Genomic DNA, 20,948 nt, shown 5'->3' with positions numbered 1-20,948 from the left:
TTATGGCTGTTTGAAAATTGGACAATTTTTATGGGGTTTTTATCAGTTTGCCGTGCCAAGGATCAACTTTTCGAATATTTTTGGAATTTCCACATAATCTACACTAAAATACGCATTGTTTGAATTTTGAAACATTAAAATCGTTCAATCCGATCAGGAGTTATGATGTTTTGAAGATTCACATGAAATTTCGGGGAACCATTTCAGATTTCAGGGGTATGTCTATTCACCAAAAATGATTGTAATTGAACCCTGGAACCAAAAATAATTTTTTTAGAACAATTTGAAATTTTCTAATTTTGTCATACTTTTTCGAATTTTTTTCTAGAAAGTGGGTAGCATTTCAGGAGTATGTCTATTGACCAAAAATGATTATAATTGACCCCTGGAACCAAAAATAATTTTTTTAGAACAATTTGAAATTTTCTACTTTTGTCGAAAAATTTCATACATTCTCGAATTTTCTTCTACAAAGTGGATAGGATTTCGGGGGTATGTCTATTCACCAAAAATGATTGTAATTTACCCCCACAACCGAAAATAATTTTTCCAGAACGATTTGACATTTTTTTTCATTTTTTTTTTCACCCGTCGATTTTTGTTAAATATTTGTTTTTGATTTTTAGTAATTTTGTTTGACGCCCTACAGAAAAGTTGTCTAATACTTATTTGTAGGTATCCATGAGCTCTACTGCCCTACTAAATTTCAATGAGACACGTTCACTATTGTAGGAGTTATGGCTGTTTGAAAATTGGACAATTTTTATGGGGTTTTTATCAGTTTGCCGTGCCAAGGATCAACTTTTCGAATATTTTTGGAATTTCCACATAATCTACACTAAAATACGCATTGTTTGAATTTTGAAACATTAAAATCGTTCAATCCGATCAGGAGTTATGATGTTTTGAAGATTCACATGAAATTTCGGGGAACCATTTCAGATTTCAGGGGTATGTCTATTCACCAAAAATGATTGTAATTGAACCCTGGAACCAAAAATAATTTTTTTAGAACAATTTGAAATTTTCTAATTTTGTCATACTTTTTCGAATTTTTTTCTAGAAAGTGGGTAGCATTTCAGGAGTATGTCTATTGACCAAAAATGATTATAATTGACCCCTGGAACCAAAAATAATTTTTTTAGAACAATTTGAAATTTTCTACTTTTGTCGAAAAATTTCATACATTCTCGAATTTTCTTCTACAAAGTGGATAGGATTTCGGGGGTATGTCTATTCACCAAAAATGATTGTAATTTACCCCCACAACCGAAAATAATTTTTCCAGAACGATTTGACATTTTTTTTCATTTTTTTTTTCACCCGTCGATTTTTGTTAAATATTTGTTTTTGATTTTTAGTAATTTTGTTTGTCGCCCTACAGAAAAGTTGTCTAATACTTATTTGTAGGTATCCATAAGCTCTACTGCCCTACTAAATTTCAATGAGACACGTTCACTATTGTAGGAGTTATGGCTGTTTGAAAATTGGACAATTTTTATGGGGTTTTTATCAGTTTGCCGTGCCAAGGATCAACTTTTCGAATATTTTTGGAATTTCCACATAATCTACACTAAAATACGCATTGTTTGAATTTTGAAACTTTAAAATCGTTCAATCCGATCAGGAGTTATGATGTTTTGAAGATTCACATGAAATTTCGGGGAACCATTTCAGATTTCAGGGGTATGTCTATTCACCAAAAATGATTGTAATTGAACCCTGGAACCAAAAATAATTTTTTTAGAACAATTTGAAATTTTCTAATTTTGTCATACTTTTTCGAATTTTTTTCTAGAAAGTGGGTAGCATTTCAGGAGTATGTCTATTGACCAAAAATGATTATAATTGACCCCTGGAACCAAAAATAATTTTTTTAGAACAATTTGAAATTTTCTACTTTTGTCGAAAAATGTCATACCTTCTCGAATTTTCTTCTACAAAGTGGATAAGATTTCGGGGGTATGTGTGTTCACCAAAAATGATTGTAATTGACCCCCGTAACCGAAAATAATTTTTCTAGAACGATTTGAAATTTTTTAATTTAATTGTTAATAACTTTTTAACAATGCCTCAGTCAAGAAATTGATATTCTTGTTTTTCGTCTTATTTTGGCCCCTAGAATCCCCCATTAAAATTTTCCCCAGTCGTGTATACAGTCCTGTATATTTAATTTATAATAAATATGAGGGGCCGTTTTATTTAAAAAAAATCTTCGTGTGTTTCTGCGAAAACGGCTTGTAACACGTCACAAAGGTTTCTTTTTTACCGTTGATTAATTCAGCAAAATGTTAATTACAACTCATAAAATCGTATATCCAACAGATGTGTTCAATATTCATATTGGTTAATCGTAACGTTAAAAAAATAAATTATTCGTTTAGGTCACGTTAGGATCGTTTCACACTGATACCTTTGGCAATTCATCAACTATGTTGATGTGACTTTCTTTTTACTCTACTTTGCCACTTGTCTAGCATCTCTTAGATGGACTATTTTCTCGAAAATATACATGCTATTTTGTTTAAATAAATAATTCTCTACCCTTAACGAACGATGTCTACTAATCTGCATAAAAAAAATATTATAAACAATAATAATAATAATAATAATAATAATAATAAGAAGAAGAAGAAGAAGAAGAAGAAGGATAATACTGAAAAAGAAGTACACTAAGTACACCTGAGAAAAGCTATATCTAAAAAATAATTTGAGATAGAAGAAATCTCATAAGGCAAAATTAAAATTAAAATTAAAATTTCGAATTTTTCCTTATGACGACTTTTTCGATTTCTAACTGTTTTAGAGATATACCTTTCCCCAGTTGGTTGGAACACCCTGTATGGCGTGAATTTTCTATCATGAATTAATTCATACATTCATAATCGTGTAATGCATAAACGAGAGCAAATAGTACGTATGCGTGCTTGTTATTGCAGCACACATAATTGCACAAAAAATTGTTTGCGGAGTGTGCATATACATTGATAATTATTGTCACGGAGTAATAGTATTTCTTCGAATTGTTTTGCAATTGAGACACCTATTTACAAATATGAACAATTATGTGTTCATACATTTTCAAAAAAAAACAGTGATGAGCAAAACTGAACACACTTTATAATATTTTCCAAACACACTATATCAATCTATATAAAAAAAAGATCGTTAAAAAAAATGTGTAGATCAAAAAATATCAATAGAATGAGAAAACTCTGAAAAAATATGAATTTGAAGAGTTTCGTATGAATTTTATTCCGCGATTAATTCTTCGAATCATAGTTCTTCCTCCATTTCTTTTTTTACTTTCTCGTCGTTCCTCGTTATGTGAGAGGTTTCAAAATGCTAGCGCGATTGAATTGAAAGAAAACCAGAGTTTATGGGGGCACATGGTAGGGGAAAAAGTACCGTTCTCTTACAGCAGGAGTTTAGTATTCAGAGAATCATAATTTACAATCAAATAACGGAAATGACACAGTTAATACACTTAGTTGTGTTCATTTCATTAACTTTAACATTTTCATCGAATTACCAAGGACGTAAATCAAATTTATGAGAATCGTCGACTTAAGTAAACGTTACTAAAAAATTAAGTATCGCCGACAAGACATTAATTCTACACGGTTATTATTTATTTTATCTTACGGTATCGATAAATTTCATTTATCATTTATCACGAATAAATAAACAGATTGAAATGTTTTGTTCGAGCAAAAAAACATATTAATGCAGCTCGTTGAATATTAAATATCTGATAACGATAGTAGTATAATTTTTCACTTTCGACGAAGCGTTATGTTGTATCAAATTTGTCGAAAATTGATTAAGAATTATAAAGAAAATTAACTTTTTATTTTTTATTTGATTCTCCTGACAAAATAGGACAAAAACTTTTGGAAAAAAATCAAAATTCTAAACGAGAGTTTCGAGTTTCGCGAATCGAAAAGTCAGATTTCGATCAATCTCTATCGTTGTAAGTCGATACATAACGTTCGATAGACTTTTCATGCGTTTAATAAGAGAAAGGTCTCGAATCTGGAACGTTACCGATCAAACGTTGCACCGCTGTTAAATTGTTTTCCCTATTAAAACAAATCGTGGACTAATTCAGTGTTCGTGATACTTACACGATCCTTGTCAGAAATTGCATTCGTCCCGTTCCCCACGTTGCTTGCCGATATCTTCGAGATCGTGGCTGACATGTTCAGACTATTTTCCAATAATTTTAACACCGATCATTAAATCGAACTATCATCCAACAATTATTGTCGCGTCAAGAAGTCAACACACCGAAACTCGTCTCGTATCTCCAAGTTTCACCTCGTATCGTATACATGCACAAATTCACTGGTTTGCAATAGTTTCTTAACGACTTTTGGTAAAAGTATAGAAAATCAACTGTCGATACACTATTACAAACTATCTTTTGTAAAGAAAACGCTTCTTTATCTTTTCTTTTCTTGTGTCGTACACCGCGAGTGGTCCAGTGTTTACTTTCCACCAATAACCTACAGCTCTCTCAAGGAGAGATTGCAATCGCAACCGTCTCGTTCGAGATGCAACAAAAACTCGTCGAACGATGAGAACACGCGAATAGGTACGTGGAACATGGAAAGAAAAGAATCCCTTCGTGTGTACACTGGCCACACGGTGATGTTAGTTAGCCCGCGTACTAAAGCGGAATACCTACCAGTACGAAGTTTGCTAGGTCGATCATACAAGCCGATCTCCCTCCATCGTTTCACAACCTGCTGTTGTAGATACCGGTGCTGAGAGCCACTTTGTACGCATCTTGGACTGAATTTTTTCGGTCCATCTTCCTGCGGAAGAAAGCTGAAGGTAAATATGACCGCATTACGAGGAAAAAGTGGGTGAATTGCATAAATGCTTCATAAAAATCACTGGATCCGACCTTTAAAAACAACTTGACGATTTCCGTCATTTTTAACAAAAATAACAATTTTTAATAACTATAAATTCTTTTAAAACGTTTCGAACAATATCGAATTTTTTCGCATTATTTGTTCATGATTATAAATTGTGATATTACGTCTGACACTAATTGTTAATGTTCTATGTATTTGGTATACAAAAAACAATTAAAGTTAGAGAAAGTTAAAATTGTTTGATCACAGAACCTTCAACGTTTTGAATCTCAAAGCTGAAATACGAAGTTAGAGGATATAATTAAACGCAACAAGTCGAATATTTAAATATAGAATTGTAAAGGATTTTTCGAAATCTAAATTCCATCCTTTTAAGCGCAATACTCGATCGTTTAATGAAACTTGGATTTCAAAGTTGAAATACGAAATTAGAGGTTATAATTGAACGCAACAAGTCGAATATTTAAATATAGAATTATAAAGGATTTTTCGTAATCTAAATTCCATCTTTTTAAGCGCAATACTCGATCGTTTAATGAAACTTGGATTTCAAAGTTGAAATACGAAATTAGAGGTTATAATTGAACGCAACAAGTCGAATATTTAAATATAGAATTATAAAGGATTTTTCGAAATCTAAATTCCATCCTTTTAAGCGCAATACTCGATCGTTTAATGAAACTTGGATTTCAAAGTTGAAATACGAAATTAGAGGTTATAATTAAACGCAACAAGTCGAATATTTAAATATAGAATTGTAATGGATTTTTCGAAATCTAAATTCCATCCTTTTAAGCGCAATACTCGATCGTTTAATGAAACTTGGATTTCAAAGTTGAAATACGAAATTAGAGGTTATAATTGAACGCAACAAGTCGAATATTTAAATATAGAATTGTAAAGGATTTTTCGAAATCTAAATTCCATTCTTTTAAGCGCAATACTAGATCGTTTAATGAAACTTGGATTTCAAAGTTGAAATACGAAATTAGAGGTTATAATTGAACGCAACAAGTCGAATATTTAAATATAGAATTGTAAAGGATTTTTCGAAATCTAAATTCCATCCTTTTAAGCGCAATACTCGATCGTTTAATGAAACTTGGATTTCAAAGTTGAAATACGAAATTAGAGGTTATAATTAAACGCAACAAGTCGAATATTTAAATATAGAATTATAAAGGATTTTTCGAAATCTAAATTCCATTCTTTTAAGCGCAATACTAGATCGTTTAATGAAACTTGGATTTCAAAGTTGAAATACGAAATTAGAGGTTATAATTGAACGCAATAAGTCGAATATTTAAATATAGAATTGTAAAGGATTTTTCGAAATCTAAATTCCATCCTTTTAAGCGCAATACTCGATCGTTTAATGTAACTTGGATTTCAAAGTTGAAATACGAAATTAGAGGTTATAATTGAACGCAACAAGTCGAATATTTAAATATAGAATTGTAAAGGATTTTTCGAAATCTAAATTCCATCCTTTTAAGCGCAATACTCGATCGTTTAATGAAACTTGGATTTCAAAGTTGAAATACGAAATTAGAGGTTATAATTGAACGCAACAAGTCGAATATTTAAATATAGAATTGTAAAGGATTTTTCGAAATCTAAATTCCATCCTTTTAAGTGCAATACTCGATCGTTTAATGAAACTTGGATTTCAAAGTTGAAATACGAAATTAGAGTTTATAATTGAACGCAACAAGTCGAATATTTAAATATAGAATTGTAAAGGATTTTTCGAAATCTAAATTCCATCCTTTTAAGCGCAATACTCGATCGTTTAATGTAACTTGGATTTCAAAGTTGAAATACGAAATTAGAGGTTATAATTGAACGCAACAAGTCGAATATTTAAATATAGAATTGTAAAGGATTTTTCGAAATCTAAATTCCATCCTTTTAAGCGCAATACTCGATCGTTTAATGTAACTTGGATTTCAAAGTTGAAATACGAAATTAGAGGTTATAATTGAACGCAACAAGTCGAATATTTAAATATAGAATTGTAAAGGATTTTTCGAAATCTAAATTCCATCCTTTTAAGCGCAATACTCGATCGTTTAATGAAACTTGGATTTCAAAGTTGAAATACGAAATTAGAGGTTATAATTGAACGCAACAAGTCAAGTACTTATACATAGAATTATATTTTTGAAATCTAAACTGCATCTTTTTGAGCGCAATATTCGATCGTTTAATGAAATTTCAATGATACCGTTAAATCTAAAAGTGACCACAACAAATGCGACACCCTGTATGATTAAAATCGTATTGTTAGAACTCCGTCCTGCTTTCTCTTACAATTATTTCCGTTACAAAAATGTGTTAAATAAGTGTTTTAAGGTCATTCTATACATATTTGATTAACGTAAATTTATATTTTCTTTATAATTACAAATGCTAAAATTTTGGTTAGGAAAAAATTGTTTAATCTAAGCAATAAATTTTGTAAGGGATAACATTTTTCAAATTCAAATTAATTTTTATGTAAAACTCAATTGAATTTCCCGCTTTCGCACATGCGCATGAGAAGTATGAAATCAAGTTATCTACATATATATAGTGTTGCGTGACCACGCGAAAGTAGCCCCAGAAATATAATAATCGATAGGTAAATTAGGAGCGAAATTCAAAAGCGGGTGGTTATGCGTGATTGAGAGTATATTGTTAAGGATGCGCGATGCTGGTGGCACGCGTGGGAAAGATCTTGGGTAGAGCTCGAAAACAGGAAGAGGACACCAATTAGCAGACCCCGAAACGAATCGCGAGTTTCTTGTAAGTCACGTAACCTCTTGAAAAGGCCTTGTCCTTTTGTTAGTCTTAGGAGCGTCGATCGACTCCAGAAATGTTGGCGACGCTAAGGAAGTCATAAATTTCCTTCAAGGGTTGTTCTCTCGATCCTCGGAGCAGAGCCTATTTTCTCTTCCCACGTAGGCACCCCGTTGTGTAACGGAAAAGCGCGACTCCACCGAGTTCCCACCACCACCCGAAGACGGAGGGAAAGTTAGACGCCGATTCGCGGGGGCGTGTGTGCATCGGAAGGACGGCCTACCGCTTGGATCTGATGCGTCCTTCACCCTGATTGGACTACGAGGATCTATGGGAGGACTAGGAGGATTTGGCCAACGACTTCGGCGAGGACCTCGGAGGAGACTTCGAAACGCTACGATTTTTCTTATGTCATTGTGTCTCTAACCGGCATTCGGACCAGTAAAATAAACTACGAAGTTTACCTAACAAAAGAGTTCTCTTGTCTAGTTTTATTAAAATTCCCACACTCCGACAAGCAGAGCGGTTCTGCGCTCCACGGGCACCAACCCGCGTTCTTATCTTAAATTCCCCGCTAAAATACGCGACAATAGTAACTGTTGCGCGTCCGGCGGCGTATTTCCGAAACTTCGTAGGGAATTCGGCGGGGAACGCTGCCCGTGGAGTGCTAAGGCACTCTGCTCCTTGGACGCGGGAGTTTCAAACGAAGATCGCTAGATAAGGAAAATAATAAATGGATACAAGGATTTGAACACACGTAAATAGTACTTTAATTAACTCAATAAAGGAATATAAAACAAAACAACCAAGATTTCGCAGGAATCTTGTAACCCGTTCGTACACTTCCGCTCTCTTAATACAAAATGTCTCTCTCTTTGCCGTTTCAAATAATACTTGTAAGATCTCGCTCCGTGTTTCAAAGTTACGTCCGTTCACTTTGGATCTCCGGATTCAAGTGAGTCGCTCTGCCGGCCGGTCGAGGCCCAGCCCACACGTAGGCCCCTCCAGATCGTCCTTTCCTTTATTCGGGCCGGGCGCAAAACTCTCGCACGCGCGTTCCTCGGCACACCCCCGATCCCTCGAGAACGGTCCTCTGCAGCACGTGGCCGTTATCGGCTTTCCCACGCAGCCCGTTTCCGGCTATCGATAGCGCACGGCCCAAGTTCCAGGAATTACACACTTAGGAGAAGGGATCAAAGGGGAGCTCACGACGATCCAAACATCCGTCTCCAATAAATTATTGGCTAATCTATGACCCGAAGTGAAGTCATTAAAAGAATCTCTGACCACTTTTAAACCTTAGAATTGGCGCGGACTCCACTTTGTCTCCCTTTCCTATTACATTCGTGTAATCTGATTTAAACCTCGCGCCCCCCAGAGCTTCTGCTACACGGCGCCAGGCGGCGACCACAACATAACAGGTGTATCGGTGTATCTTTTCACTGAAAACGTTGGTACTTTCTACGGTGTACGTCCAATGCAGTTAAGAATAATATTTTTGCCGATAAAATTAGAATTTAACCAGAATTTTGTAACAGTAGAATAAACATTTCAACCTTTGACGTATAAAACATCTTATACGTGTAATAAAGAAGTGTCGTCAAAGAATACAAAAATAATCGTGACGGATCGATTCGGAGTAAAGTACATGATCAAATATTTGTCAAGAAATCATAGAAATTGTAATTTGGTTTACTAAAATCTATCTATTCAGGGTCTGTTTAAATTTCAGAGTGATACACGGAATTATACGTTAACCTTTAGTTGTACATACCTGTAAGTGTAATAATCAATGATAACAATGTTTAAGTTTTTGGTAAGTTTGATCAATTATTTTTATAATTTCATATACGATAGAAATATTGAAAATATTCTGTATTTTTCATTTAGATAACCTTGGGCATTGGAGTTTATGCTGGTATGTACATAAGCCAAAATTATGAGGTAGGTTCAAAAAGCCACTTTAATATAACATGTTGAATTAGCTATGTAGAGAAACGATTACTAAAAACGCAAAATAATTTTTGATCTATTTAAGGTACCTCGTGTGGACGACCCTTCTAAGATAATAGAACGGATAAAGGAAATTACTGATGAATACAAAAAAAAGTAATAACTAGGATACCTAGGCACATACATGCACACACATATATATATACAAATGTGAAAATATATATATATATATGTATTATGTTTACAGAATATATTTAAATGTAATTTATTTTACACATATGTATATAAGCATGTAACACACAGTCATAACGCATAGTCTTTTTGATTTTATTTTAATAAAACATTTTCATGTAGTGTGTGTAACTTTTTATAATTTATGCACAAAGTAAAATATACCTAAATTTACAACAGTTATTTTCCTTAAGTATACATATATATAACACTTTCAATTTAATTATGTCTTGCGTCATACATATATAAATCCACCACCAGAATATTCCAATCGTGCTTGTGGTTCGACAAATGCTAACCAATCGGATGCATGCGTCGGAAGTAGTCCCATAGATTGACATTTATACAACGCCAATGCAATGTTTACCAGTTGCCCCAGAAAGTATACGAATTTCTGGCCGAAAGCATGTGTTCCTTCGATTACTTTAAACGCTATAAAAAAAAATACAATTTTCAAAATAGCAGCGCAAATATTTCTGTTCGCCCATATTTAATGTCTGCCGACTCTCATACAATGGAAAATCAATAACACGTAGAAAACTTAACCATTAACGCTCCAAGTGTACCTCTCAAGCACTACCAATGCACAGTGCTCTACTCCAAATGTATTTTTGGGTCGTTATCGGTAATTTTTTAGAAATAAAAAATAAGTGTCTTGTTTGTTCACCGAAAAGGAAGTATTGCGGCAAATAAACAAACAGTTTTCTACAGTGAGACCTGCGAACGCAAACCCAGTTTGCATCCCGATGTATGTTTTAAAAAATTCCACACATTACTCAATTATAATTAATATAAATATTGTAATCAAACTTATATTACTTCTACGATGAATAAAGATTCTTATGAACGACTTTAATATTATTATTTATACATCACTGTAGCATTTAAAATCTGACGCTTGAAAACTTGCAAGTCAAAGTACAATGAGAATAAGTTTGAGTTGTCGGTCGATATTCACCATTAAAAGTCGGAGTGTTAAGGGTTAATACTACGTATCATGGAACGCTATACGTATAAAAATACATACTAATATAAATACTTACTTTGTTGAAGAGTAAATAGCGCTTTCACTGGCCTGATGATCAACATACCAACCATCATTATAGGAAATATTGCAATAGAATTACCTGCCATGTATATAATAAATAAATTCATTGGAACTTGTTTCAAAGGACCTAATGCTAGATCCCATGATTTTTTCATTATCAAATGATTAGAATCTGTTTCTCTGATAGAATCTGCTGCGTGGAATAACGCAACAGCTGGTGTATAACCTGGTGGAAAAGGGATGTCCACATTTTTGTCCTGTTTACTTCTACAAAAGACAATATCATAAGTTTTATATTTATAGCGACCGAACATTAACAAAATGTACAAATAAGAATAATTACATTTTATTAACTCTAGGATGAAAAACATAACATTAACATTTTAATTTTAAACGCTTTAAATTTCTAATTAGTTCACAATATGATGCCAGACGACTACATAAATAAAATAGTATTTCATAACCTATACCCTTGCTAATTATGTATTAAAATCTACGATATAATTGAGAAACAATTTTCATTGATACATTTAGTTTCCATGACTAATATCATACGCTAGATAGAAATTTCAGACAATTCCATGTAATTCGATATATTGCAAGAAATTATAATTAGTAAACATAACGATTTTTACTTCAAAGACGTAAATTAAATAAGATGATTACTAACTTATGTGCAAAATCCAAAGCCCATTTCGATCGTTTTGTGTTTTGCTTAACTGCAGCCATTACCATTAAATGTAATTTATACTTCTTATATTATTATTGTTGTCTCTTTACGATTGTACATTACTCTTCGATACACACATTCATACACGACAGGCACAATATGGCTACGACTATATAATGATGTCTACTAGAGATGGCGTGAATTGCTACTGTTTATGGCGGCTAACGTCACAGGCGTAGCAAGCGCCATCTAGTTAAGTCCCTAGTTTTAGTTAGTTTAATTAAGATCTAAGTCACTAGTTGGTAGTATTAGATTTAAGATGCCGTAAGTACACCTTTTTTCTTGGCCCAGGAATATTTTAGGGACCAGTTCTGTTCGACGCCTACGCAAAGCAAGAATTAAGAAAGCAGAGTGTGCTTAAATAAAGTCTTTTTTTTAATACAACAATAGAATTGAATTTTATATCTGAAGACTCTCCCAGCGTGAACCTATCCACCTGTTTTTTCTTTTTTTTTTTTTTTTTAGTAATTGGACTTGTAAATGTATGTACATACCTTGAATATCAGCCTACTTAACCTATTCAGTCTTAGTTTATTTGTACTTATTTTACTACTTATGCCTAGATTATAATAACAGTTTATGGTGGAGTAGGAACGCATCAATGATCAGGAGCGCCTTAATGTTGGGTTGTTGCAGATATGTCTGAATGCGGTGAGGTGGTTTCCAGGTATTGTGTTCCAGATCTCTTATCATGGTTTCCCTCTGATCTTTAGTCAGGGGGCAGACCCACAGAATATGGTCTAGGGTCTGCTCACTGTATCCGCAGGTGCAAGCCGAGCTTGCTATGATATGGCACCTTGCAAGAGAAGCCGCCAGATTGTAGTGCCCAGCCCGAGCTCTGTTTATCCAGACTGTGGTCCGTCTTGGAAGTTTCGTGTTATAAAACCAGGGGTGTCTTGTTCTATGGTAGAAATCCCTGAAAAATAGGGTCCCTTTATAAATTCCCTGTGTTTTCCACTCCTCCTCTGAAACATGGTCGATATTCTCTTTTAGGTGTTGTGTGATGTCTGTATATGGGATGCAGCAGTTTGATGTGGAGAACGGTTTTGGCGAGTGAGTCAGCGAGCTCATTGCCTTCAATGTCGCTGTGCGAGGGGACCCACATGAGTGTGATCTCCCCAATTTTTGTTTCTTCCCTGAATGTTTTAAGTCCTTGTTTGATCTCTGCTATGTATCTGTTGGATTGAGGTGTGAGCGGGGCTTTTTGCAGGCTTTGTAACACACTGAGCGAATCCGTGCATATCAAGTATGACTTTGTCCGGTTTCTGAGTGCATATTCCACTGCCATCTTCATGGCTGCACATTCTGCCGTGAAGACGGAGGCAGACTTTGGAAGTGTCGTGGCTTCGCTGTAGCTGTTATGGGGCACAATGCAAGCTGCGCCGACAGTGGTACTGTGCTCCGATTTGGACCCATCAGTGAATATCATTATGTGGTTTTTGAAGAAGGTATTTGTGATGTCTAAAAAGACTTCTGCCGGTCTTGCAGAGGCTTGAAGGGATTTGGAAAGGGAAGTGGCTATTTCTGGCTGGAATACAAGAGTGGAGAAGTCTGTTGTGTTGTGTAGGAAGTCAGGTAGAGTATCGATGAGAGGTATGAAGTCTTCTATTGCCTTTAGGCTTCTTACTAGAGGTCTGTCCTTATGTGGGTGAGGGTTGCTCCTATGCTGCTGCATTCTGTATGTATCGCAGAACTGCACTAGAGTACTAAGGAAGGGGTGTGAGCTATTGGAGATACATTTAGCGAGGTACTTGGCCCCCAGAAAAGTAGCTCTGTCTTTTAAATATGCTATTTTGGCTTCTGCCATTATTACGTTTTTTGGAGTGGAGATTCTGTATCCCATTGCTATTCTTATGGCACTGCTTTGGATGCGTTCTAGCTGTCCTCTCGTTTCCTTGTCACGTGGATAGTACCACATGATGCCGTACTCTATTTTGACGCGAATTAGTGATCTGTAGATCAGTGTTAAGGTTTCAGGGTCGCACCCCCACCATGTTCCTCTCAGAAATTTTAGCACATTAAGCATTTTGAAGCCTTGAACGAGAATTTTTTGTGAGTGAGCCTTGAAATTTAAATGCTGGTCGATACGAACTCCCAGAAATCTTGCTGCCGGTTTACTTGTTATGGTATGATCGTCTATGCGTATGTCAGTTTGTAGAGGTCTCGTCGGGGAATTGTTGAATGATAATATTTCTGTTTTGGCCAGTGAGAGCTGTAGCCCTATTTCCTCAAGACTGCTTTTGATAGTGGAGATGGCTTCTGTCAGTCGTTCTTTGGCGTTTTGAAAAATGGTGTCCTGTGTAGATATTGCAATGTCGTCTGCATATTGTGTGATGAGCACACTCTCGTGGAGGTTGTCCATGATGCTCCCTGTGTACAAGTTAAAAAGTAGGGGACTGAGCACCCCTCCCTGAGGGACGCCTTTATGAACTTTTAGATTTTTGAAGTTTTTTTCCAGGTATTCATTTCCAATGAAGCTGGTTCTTCTCTCGTACATCCACTGCGAAATGAAATGCAGTGTGTGGCCTTTAATGTTATGTTCTGCGAGTTTTTTGCAGGAGGATGCTTCTTTGCACGCCCACCTATGTGTGAATCTAGCCGCTACTAAAACGCCATCTTTCGGATCACGATCGTGAATGGAGTTTAATCACGAGCGTGATCGTGATTTTGTGATCCCTGTGATAAATCACCGTCAGTGATTTTTCACGCCATCTCTAAATTGTCTACTATGGCATGAACTAATCAGTTTGCTAGAGAGATATGGATATTTAAAATATTCACGGATCGAACATAATCAATTGTGCAATTTAATTGTCAATTAAAAATAGAGGTAGGCCTGTATGTATCTAATCTGTGATGGATAGGTTTGCGCTGGGAGAGTCTTCAGATATAAAATTCAATTCTGTTGTTGAATTAACGAAAGAATTTATTTCGCGTCGAACAGAACTGGCTCCTAAAAATCCCTGGGCCAAGAAAAAGGGGGTGCGCCAACTTAAATCTAATACTACCAACTAGTGACTTAGATCTTACTTAAACTAACTAGAAACTAACTAAAACTAGGGACTTAACTAGATGGCGCTTGCTACGCCTGCGACGTTGCCGCCACAAATCGTAAAATGATTAGGATAAATTATGACATCTTCAAAATAAAAACATAATCATACTACTATATTTTGTCATTTTATTGTAATATTAATTTTGATTAATTTTTAATGCGCCAATACAGTTTTAGTTAATAATTTTATATTTTATGCGTGTATTAATCTATTTAATAAATAATGGACAAATACTGTATAAATGACCAAAATGAAATTTTGAGTAGAACTGAAGAAAACAGAAATCTTTTTAACAAGAAATCCATAAGCAAAGTTCGTTAGAATTTATTACATTAGTGTTTTATATATTGATTATAAACATAAACAATTTTTTATAAAAACTAATATAAAATAATATTATTAATTCTTTAATCACATTTCAATTTACTTTATTATTTATTATTATTAAATGGTTATTTTATTTCGTTATAGTGCTTTTATTATCTAATGCATGATATGGTTGTAATAATTTAAATATTCATGGCTATAGCGATCTATTAATATTTTTAATAGATTTATGATTTTTTACTTCTAGACGAAAAATGATATTTCGCTGTCTGATGTTAAAGACTGTCTCACAGAATATACTTTAGAAGACAAAGTTGAAGCTTTGAAAAATACCCTCGTCCACAATGAAAAACATAAACACGAACTACTATCATGCAGGAATATAATGCGCGATACTAAAAACAAAACTGGGGTAAGAGTTTAGCGAACAATAATTAGTTTTATTCCTTCAACCCTTTGACTGCCACACCGAAATCACATGTTTTGCTCAGAACGCCACAGGCGTGCACCATCAGACGCAGGACTTCATAGAAATTAATCTTTTATTATCGATGTTCTAATGAACATTTGTAATTGCTCAATGGGGCACTTGTTATTTCAAAGTATCTTCTAATTAGCGATTACGTTAAAAATGTACTAAGTGTAAATTTTCATTCGACTCTTACAATTGTAAGTAGTTCAAGCGCTCCGGTCACTGATGACCACTGTGGCGTCATGGGAGAAAACGTGGCTGGTCATGTATGACCAACGTGGCATTTCATTCATTTATTCAAGGTAAAAGAATGTCTACAAGCAAACCAAGAAACACCATTTCAAACGCTTATCTCTGAATTAAGAAACACTGTGATGAATAGTTACTGGAATAATGAAGTTGGTAGAACACGCTATCAGGTTCCAAATCTTCCGGTGGGTATGAACCCATTGGAAACAACTTTTGGGAAAAAAATTGAATCTGGTATAAATTAATTACTATTTGTATTATTGTGCATTACCTAATACTAAATAAAAGTAAATAAAAGTATAAAAAAAATTTTAATGGGAGATTCTTGGGGCCAAAATAAGACGAAAATCAAGAATGTCAATTTGTTGATCGAGGCTTCGTTAAAAAGTTATTAACGTTTAAAGTTGCCCCTGTAGATAGGCAATCTGCGTACGCGTCACTGCGCACGCGTCGGTATCGTGCGCGCGCAGCTGTTCTCAGATTGCCATTCTACAGGGGCAACTTTAAACGTTAATAACTTTTTAACGAAGCCTCGATCAACAAATTGACATTCTTGATTTTCGTCTTATTTTGGCCTCTAGAATCTCCCATTAAAATTTTTCCCAGAGAACACCCTGTATTTTATAAGAAAAAATTAATAACTATACTGTAACATTTAAAGTAAATCTCGGTACATTTTTATTATTAATAAAATGTTCTTTATCAATTAGAAGCAACTATGGCTGAATTACTTCAAGCAAAAACAAGTCAAATTGATATTTTAAACAAAGATGTTCTTGCAATGTATAAAAAAAGTCATAACAGTTATCAGCCTGGAGAGCAAATTAAGAGACAGTATGAGATAAAATTATAAATTTGTGTTTATTATTTCGTACCATACCGAACATAAATTCTGTTTTCAGCTATAAAGAACCATTCGATCAAAGTCTCGTATTTGGGAAATCAAAAAATATTAATATTGATGGGTCGCGAGTAAAAAAGCTACTAACATGGATCAATTCTGATCCTACCGCAGTAGTTAATTCTATTTTAGCAGATTTTATGGAACATTCACATTCTCGGGTTGGAGAAGTAAGGTATAATAAATACTAATGACAAATTAACTTTAACAAAGTTGCTAAAACGTTTTTTTATTTCATAAATTCAATTAAAAAATTGTAATATTTATGTTCCTTTTAAGTCATTGAAATTAATTTTTTCAGGAATATCAAGAATGCATATTTATATACGTCTATGATACATGGTAAAGCAAATGAAAGAAAAGAAACAGATCAAATGGCAACTGTTTTAAATAACTGCTCTATAAACAATGATGTAACGTTGCAACAAAAATACTTGCAATACATAAACAGTTTACGCCAAAAACTTAAAAAACGCATTCCAGAAATTCCATTTTTAGATATTTACGAGGATTTGTTGTGTCTTGATAAAGTAATGCATTTTTTATTTCATACTCCTATATTGAATTCTAAACTTGAATACAAAATTTAACAATAAATTTGAAAATCAATTTTTTTAATACAATGTACTAATTATACAAATTTTAGTACTCTGACATAATTACATTATTTTCATGAGAAGACTTTTTACTGAAAATACAACCAATCAAATATTTTTTAATTTCAAGAAAGGTATTTAAAAAGAACCTAAGTGATTAATATAGAAAGTCGTTTTCGTTCGATAAAAACAAAAATCTTCGGATTCTTATTGACGATTAATTTAAGTAATTAAAGAAAATTAACGTATGCATAGGATTATGTGGGAAACTTACCAGAAGACAATGTTATTTCTACGTTAGCTAAATACAAAATACATATAAATAAAGTACTTTTAACACCACTATTGGATCTCCTTCAAATACGTAAAAAAAATAATGTGAATTACAAAGAATTACTAAATCTGTTAAATTGGAAATACGATTTTCCTACATTACCAAAAGTAGAAAGTAATATATTTTAATCTTCTTTTAATAATATTATTTCTAATAACACTTTAATCATTCTATTAACATAATACACTCAGTCGAGACTTTTAAAAATCAAAATTTTTCAGAGATACCTATAGAATGTCAATACTATAGTACTACATATAAAGAGACAATAGGAAATATGGATGGAATAGATACTACAAGTTAGTACATTTGTTACGTAAATTTTATATACAGGGTGTTCGGCCACGCCTAGGAAAAATTTTAATTGGGAATTCTAGAGGCCAAAATAAGACGAAAATCAAGAATACCAATTTGTTGATCGAGGCTTCGTTAAAAAGTTATAAACGTTTAAAGTTAAAGTGTGCAGCGCGCGCGTTTCCCGTCTCACAGGCGCAACTTTAAACGTTAATAACTTCTTAACGAAGCCTCAATCAACAAATTGGTATTCTTGATTTTCGTCTTATTTTGGCCTCTGGAATCTACCATTAAAGTTTTTCCCAGGGGTGGCCGAACACTCCGTATATCTTTTATTAAAACAAGAATTAATTTTAATGAGAATGATTTTGAAATGTGTTATAGAGGACGTTATTTTGAATAACTTTTTAGATGCATCTAAAGTAGAAAATCTAGTAATTTTAATTTAAATGTTTATTTTCACAGATATTCCTACAGCAGGAATTTCGTCTGGAGATTTTAAAGATAGGACTTCTGCTTACAGCCTTATATTTCCAAACGTCTTCACAAGACATGGTCTAAGTCATACAGACCTCTTCAAAGTATGTATAACAAAAATATTAATTCGCGTAATAATATTTCGAACTACAAACTTGGAAATTTGAGGAATAATAATTAAATTCGACATTTATTAATAATATTCTATAGCTTAGAAGCAAAGAAGAAATAAGAAATATATTTGAAAATATTGGAGTTGAATTTTCTGATAACAGTTTTGATTTGCTGTGGGAAAAAGGATTAAAACAGGATGGCACAGACACTCTATCTGTTGAAACATTTAGGTCCTTACTTGACCAACACGATTCAATGATTAACAAAATAAATTAATAATCTGTACTGTATGTTTAAATAGTCTCTTATATTCGAAGTGTAACGTTCATTTCAACTATATACATAAATATAAATTTTCTGTACTTTTTGTACACTGTGTAGTAAGTTTTGAGATCATGTCGAACAAGTATTATGAAATCTATTTCTACTGTATTATATCTTTCTCTAAGTTATACAATTTTTTTGCAAATATCATTTTTTCCCTATGATTTAAAATTATAAAGATATAAAGATGTGTATTTCTATTATAGCAGGGCACACCCTCGCTCTCTGTCCGCGCGCGAGTGTATACAATGTTCGGCCATCCCTGGGAACGGCAATCTGCAAACAGCTGCGTGCGCACGATAGTGACGCGCACGCAGCTATGCGCAGGTTGCCTATCTACAAGCGCAACTTTAAACGTTAATAACTTTTTAACGAAACTTCAATCAACAAATTGCTATTCTTGATTTTCGTCTTATTTTGGCCTCTAGAATCTCCTATTAAAATTTTAAGATCAAAATTTTAATATTAATAATTCACCTATTATTTCATGAATTTAAACAAATCTTAAAAAATCAATGTGCACGAGTTCAGTATGATTTTAATAAGATAATTAACGAGTAAATATTCTTAAATTTGCGTTATAATACCACACGTGTTTAACAAGAATTTTGAACGTAAATCCTTTTCTTCGAAAGAATCCAATTCAGATCCTAAGAACTCAGGAAGATGTACGTCTTTTTTGATTTTTGATAAAATAATTCAGCCACCAGTGAATGTTTCCGGAATTAAAAATTTTAATGGGGGATTCTAGAGGCCAAAATAAGACGAAAATCAGGAATAATAATTTTTTCAATTAAGGCTTCGTTAAGAAGTTATTAACGTTTAAAGTTGCGCCTGTGAGACGGGAACCGTGCGCGCTGCACACTTTAACTTTAAACGTTTATAACCTTTTAACGGAGCCTCAATCAACAAATTGCTATTCTTGATTTTCGTCTTATTTTGGCCTCTAGAATCACCCATTAAAATTTTTCCCAGGGGTGGCCGAACTCTTTGTATACTTATATACAATTCTTCCCTGAGAAGGTACAGCATGTTTACATCCCCAATTCTGTTGCAGTCCGCTGACTCACAGGTATTGGCCAATCAGCGGACTGCAGCAAGAGTGGGGATGTAAACACGCGGTGCCTTCTTCTTATGGAAGGACGATACAAATACTTATCGTTCATAAATATCACTAATCTTGTGGTTTCAAAAATTTTGGTCGTTTCGGTAACGGTTCGTCACTATTTTCTTTCAATGGTTTTTCATACTTATATTCGTGTTTTACGTTTTTTCTAAAAGCTTTAAAATGTTCTGTCATTTGTTCATCCGACACGTCTGTTTCTTTTTTTGTTTCCACTACGCTGCGTTCATTGTTCCATTCCGCCTCCATTAGTTTTTCTATTTCAGGATTCATACCTTGGAAACTTACTCTACCTTCCATTAATTTCTCGCAGAAAACATAGCTAGGTTCAATGATGAATCTGTCTCTTGAATAAAAAAAATGAAGCACATATTTTATTTTTATTTTATATATAATTTTGTTACGTTCCATGTCAAATCATGTTTTATTGTTTCCAATCGATTTTAGTTTATAATTATTAGCTCCTTGCAGTTTATAGCGCAGCATATAGGGGCATAGGTATTTTTATTACAACGTAAAGAAAACTTACGAGTCTGTCTTCATGCGCTTCGTCAGTTCACTTCCGAAATATTCTTCACCTTCTTCTTGAAATTGTTGCTTTTCTACTTTCTCTTTAGTCCGTTTCATAAACTATTTGCACAAATAATACACAGTTTAATACTATAATAAATGTTGCGTAGAAATTTGTGTAATAGAAAAAACTGTAGTGTTAACCTCTTTAACTTACTTTCATCTCCAGAATACTTTTTGATAATTTTGCTTTATTCGATTCCATTGCTTTATTTTAAAAACTGAATTATTGCTATTATATTCAAATGAAAGTACACGTAACAATTATTGTTTTCGCGTTACAAATACACATTATTCGTTTCACGCAAATACGAAATGCGGGCAAACAAAACCACGTGACTGCAAGCTGTGTAACTATACACGTGCAAATCACGTTTTAAGCCCCCTCGCAGTGATGCCAGACAGAGCCCTCGGTGCACTCCTCATTTCACATCCGCACACTATGACAGATCACGCATAAGTGAGCTCGTAAAGTTTCGGAG

The 20,948-nt window shown here is 33.8% G+C and overlaps 4 protein-coding genes and 1 long non-coding RNA gene across 6 annotated transcripts in view; 2 read left to right on the top strand and 3 right to left on the bottom strand.

The window, feature by feature from the left end:
• The window catches only part of LOC122403025 (long-chain fatty acid transport protein 4), a 30,122-nt gene extending 25,453 nt beyond the window's left edge, over positions 1-4,669 (bottom strand). The window contains exon 1 of the mRNA XM_043406302.1: positions 4,128-4,669. Within this exon, the coding sequence (XP_043262237.1) occupies positions 4,128-4,202 (75 nt within the window). The 5' untranslated portion in view covers positions 4,203-4,669. The remainder of the gene's footprint in view (positions 1-4,127) is intronic.
• Positions 4,670-9,109: 4,440 nt separating this feature from the next.
• On the top strand, positions 9,110-9,614 carry LOC122403050. The gene is made up of 3 exons (XR_006259577.1): positions 9,110-9,311; positions 9,400-9,483; positions 9,558-9,614. It is a non-coding gene; the product is annotated as an uncharacterized LOC122403050 (long non-coding RNA).
• Positions 9,615-9,781: 167 nt separating this feature from the next.
• On the bottom strand, positions 9,782-11,793 carry LOC122403048 (ER membrane protein complex subunit 4). 2 transcript variants are annotated; one of them, XM_043406333.1, is made up of 3 exons: positions 11,574-11,793; positions 10,895-11,158; positions 9,782-10,283 (listed from the first exon to the last, which is right to left on the bottom strand). In XM_043406333.1, exons 1-3 carry the CDS (start codon positions 11,632-11,634, stop codon positions 10,087-10,089), a joined length of 522 nt encoding a protein of 173 aa, XP_043262268.1. In that variant the 5' UTR covers positions 11,635-11,793; the 3' UTR covers positions 9,782-10,086. The 2 variants fall into 2 exon arrangements, with proteins under 2 accessions (XP_043262268.1, XP_043262267.1); XM_043406332.1 differs by having other exon boundaries at positions 9,790-10,283; positions 10,895-11,166; positions 11,570-11,784.
• A 2,908-nt stretch (positions 11,794-14,701) lies between these two features.
• LOC122403035 (EF-hand domain-containing family member B-like) lies at positions 14,702-19,533 on the top strand. The gene is made up of 10 exons (XM_043406315.1): positions 14,702-14,740; positions 15,260-15,424; positions 15,787-15,967; positions 16,444-16,567; positions 16,636-16,809; positions 16,936-17,164; positions 17,486-17,678; positions 17,786-17,863; positions 18,324-18,439; positions 18,546-19,533. Exons 1-10 carry the CDS (start codon positions 14,702-14,704, stop codon positions 18,723-18,725), a joined length of 1,479 nt encoding a protein of 492 aa, XP_043262250.1. The 3' UTR covers positions 18,726-19,533.
• Positions 19,534-19,708: 175 nt separating this feature from the next.
• LOC122403049 (M-phase phosphoprotein 6) lies at positions 19,709-20,846 on the bottom strand. Its single transcript, XM_043406334.1, has 3 exons — positions 20,624-20,846; positions 20,426-20,526; positions 19,709-20,242 (listed from the first exon to the last, which is right to left on the bottom strand). Exons 1-3 carry the CDS (start codon positions 20,669-20,671, stop codon positions 19,948-19,950), a joined length of 444 nt encoding a protein of 147 aa, XP_043262269.1. The 5' UTR covers positions 20,672-20,846; the 3' UTR covers positions 19,709-19,947.
• Positions 20,847-20,948: the final 102 nt, after the last annotated feature.

The sequence above is a fragment of the Colletes gigas genome, unplaced genomic scaffold (assembly GCF_013123115.1).
Source record: "Colletes gigas isolate AHSC1104 unplaced genomic scaffold, ASM1312311v1 Colletes_gigas_Sc00043, whole genome shotgun sequence".
Lineage (NCBI taxonomy): Eukaryota > Metazoa > Arthropoda > Insecta > Hymenoptera > Colletidae > Colletes > Colletes gigas.
The sequence above is the reverse complement of the archived record's forward strand: the minus strand, read 5'-3'. Positions and strand labels throughout refer to the sequence as shown.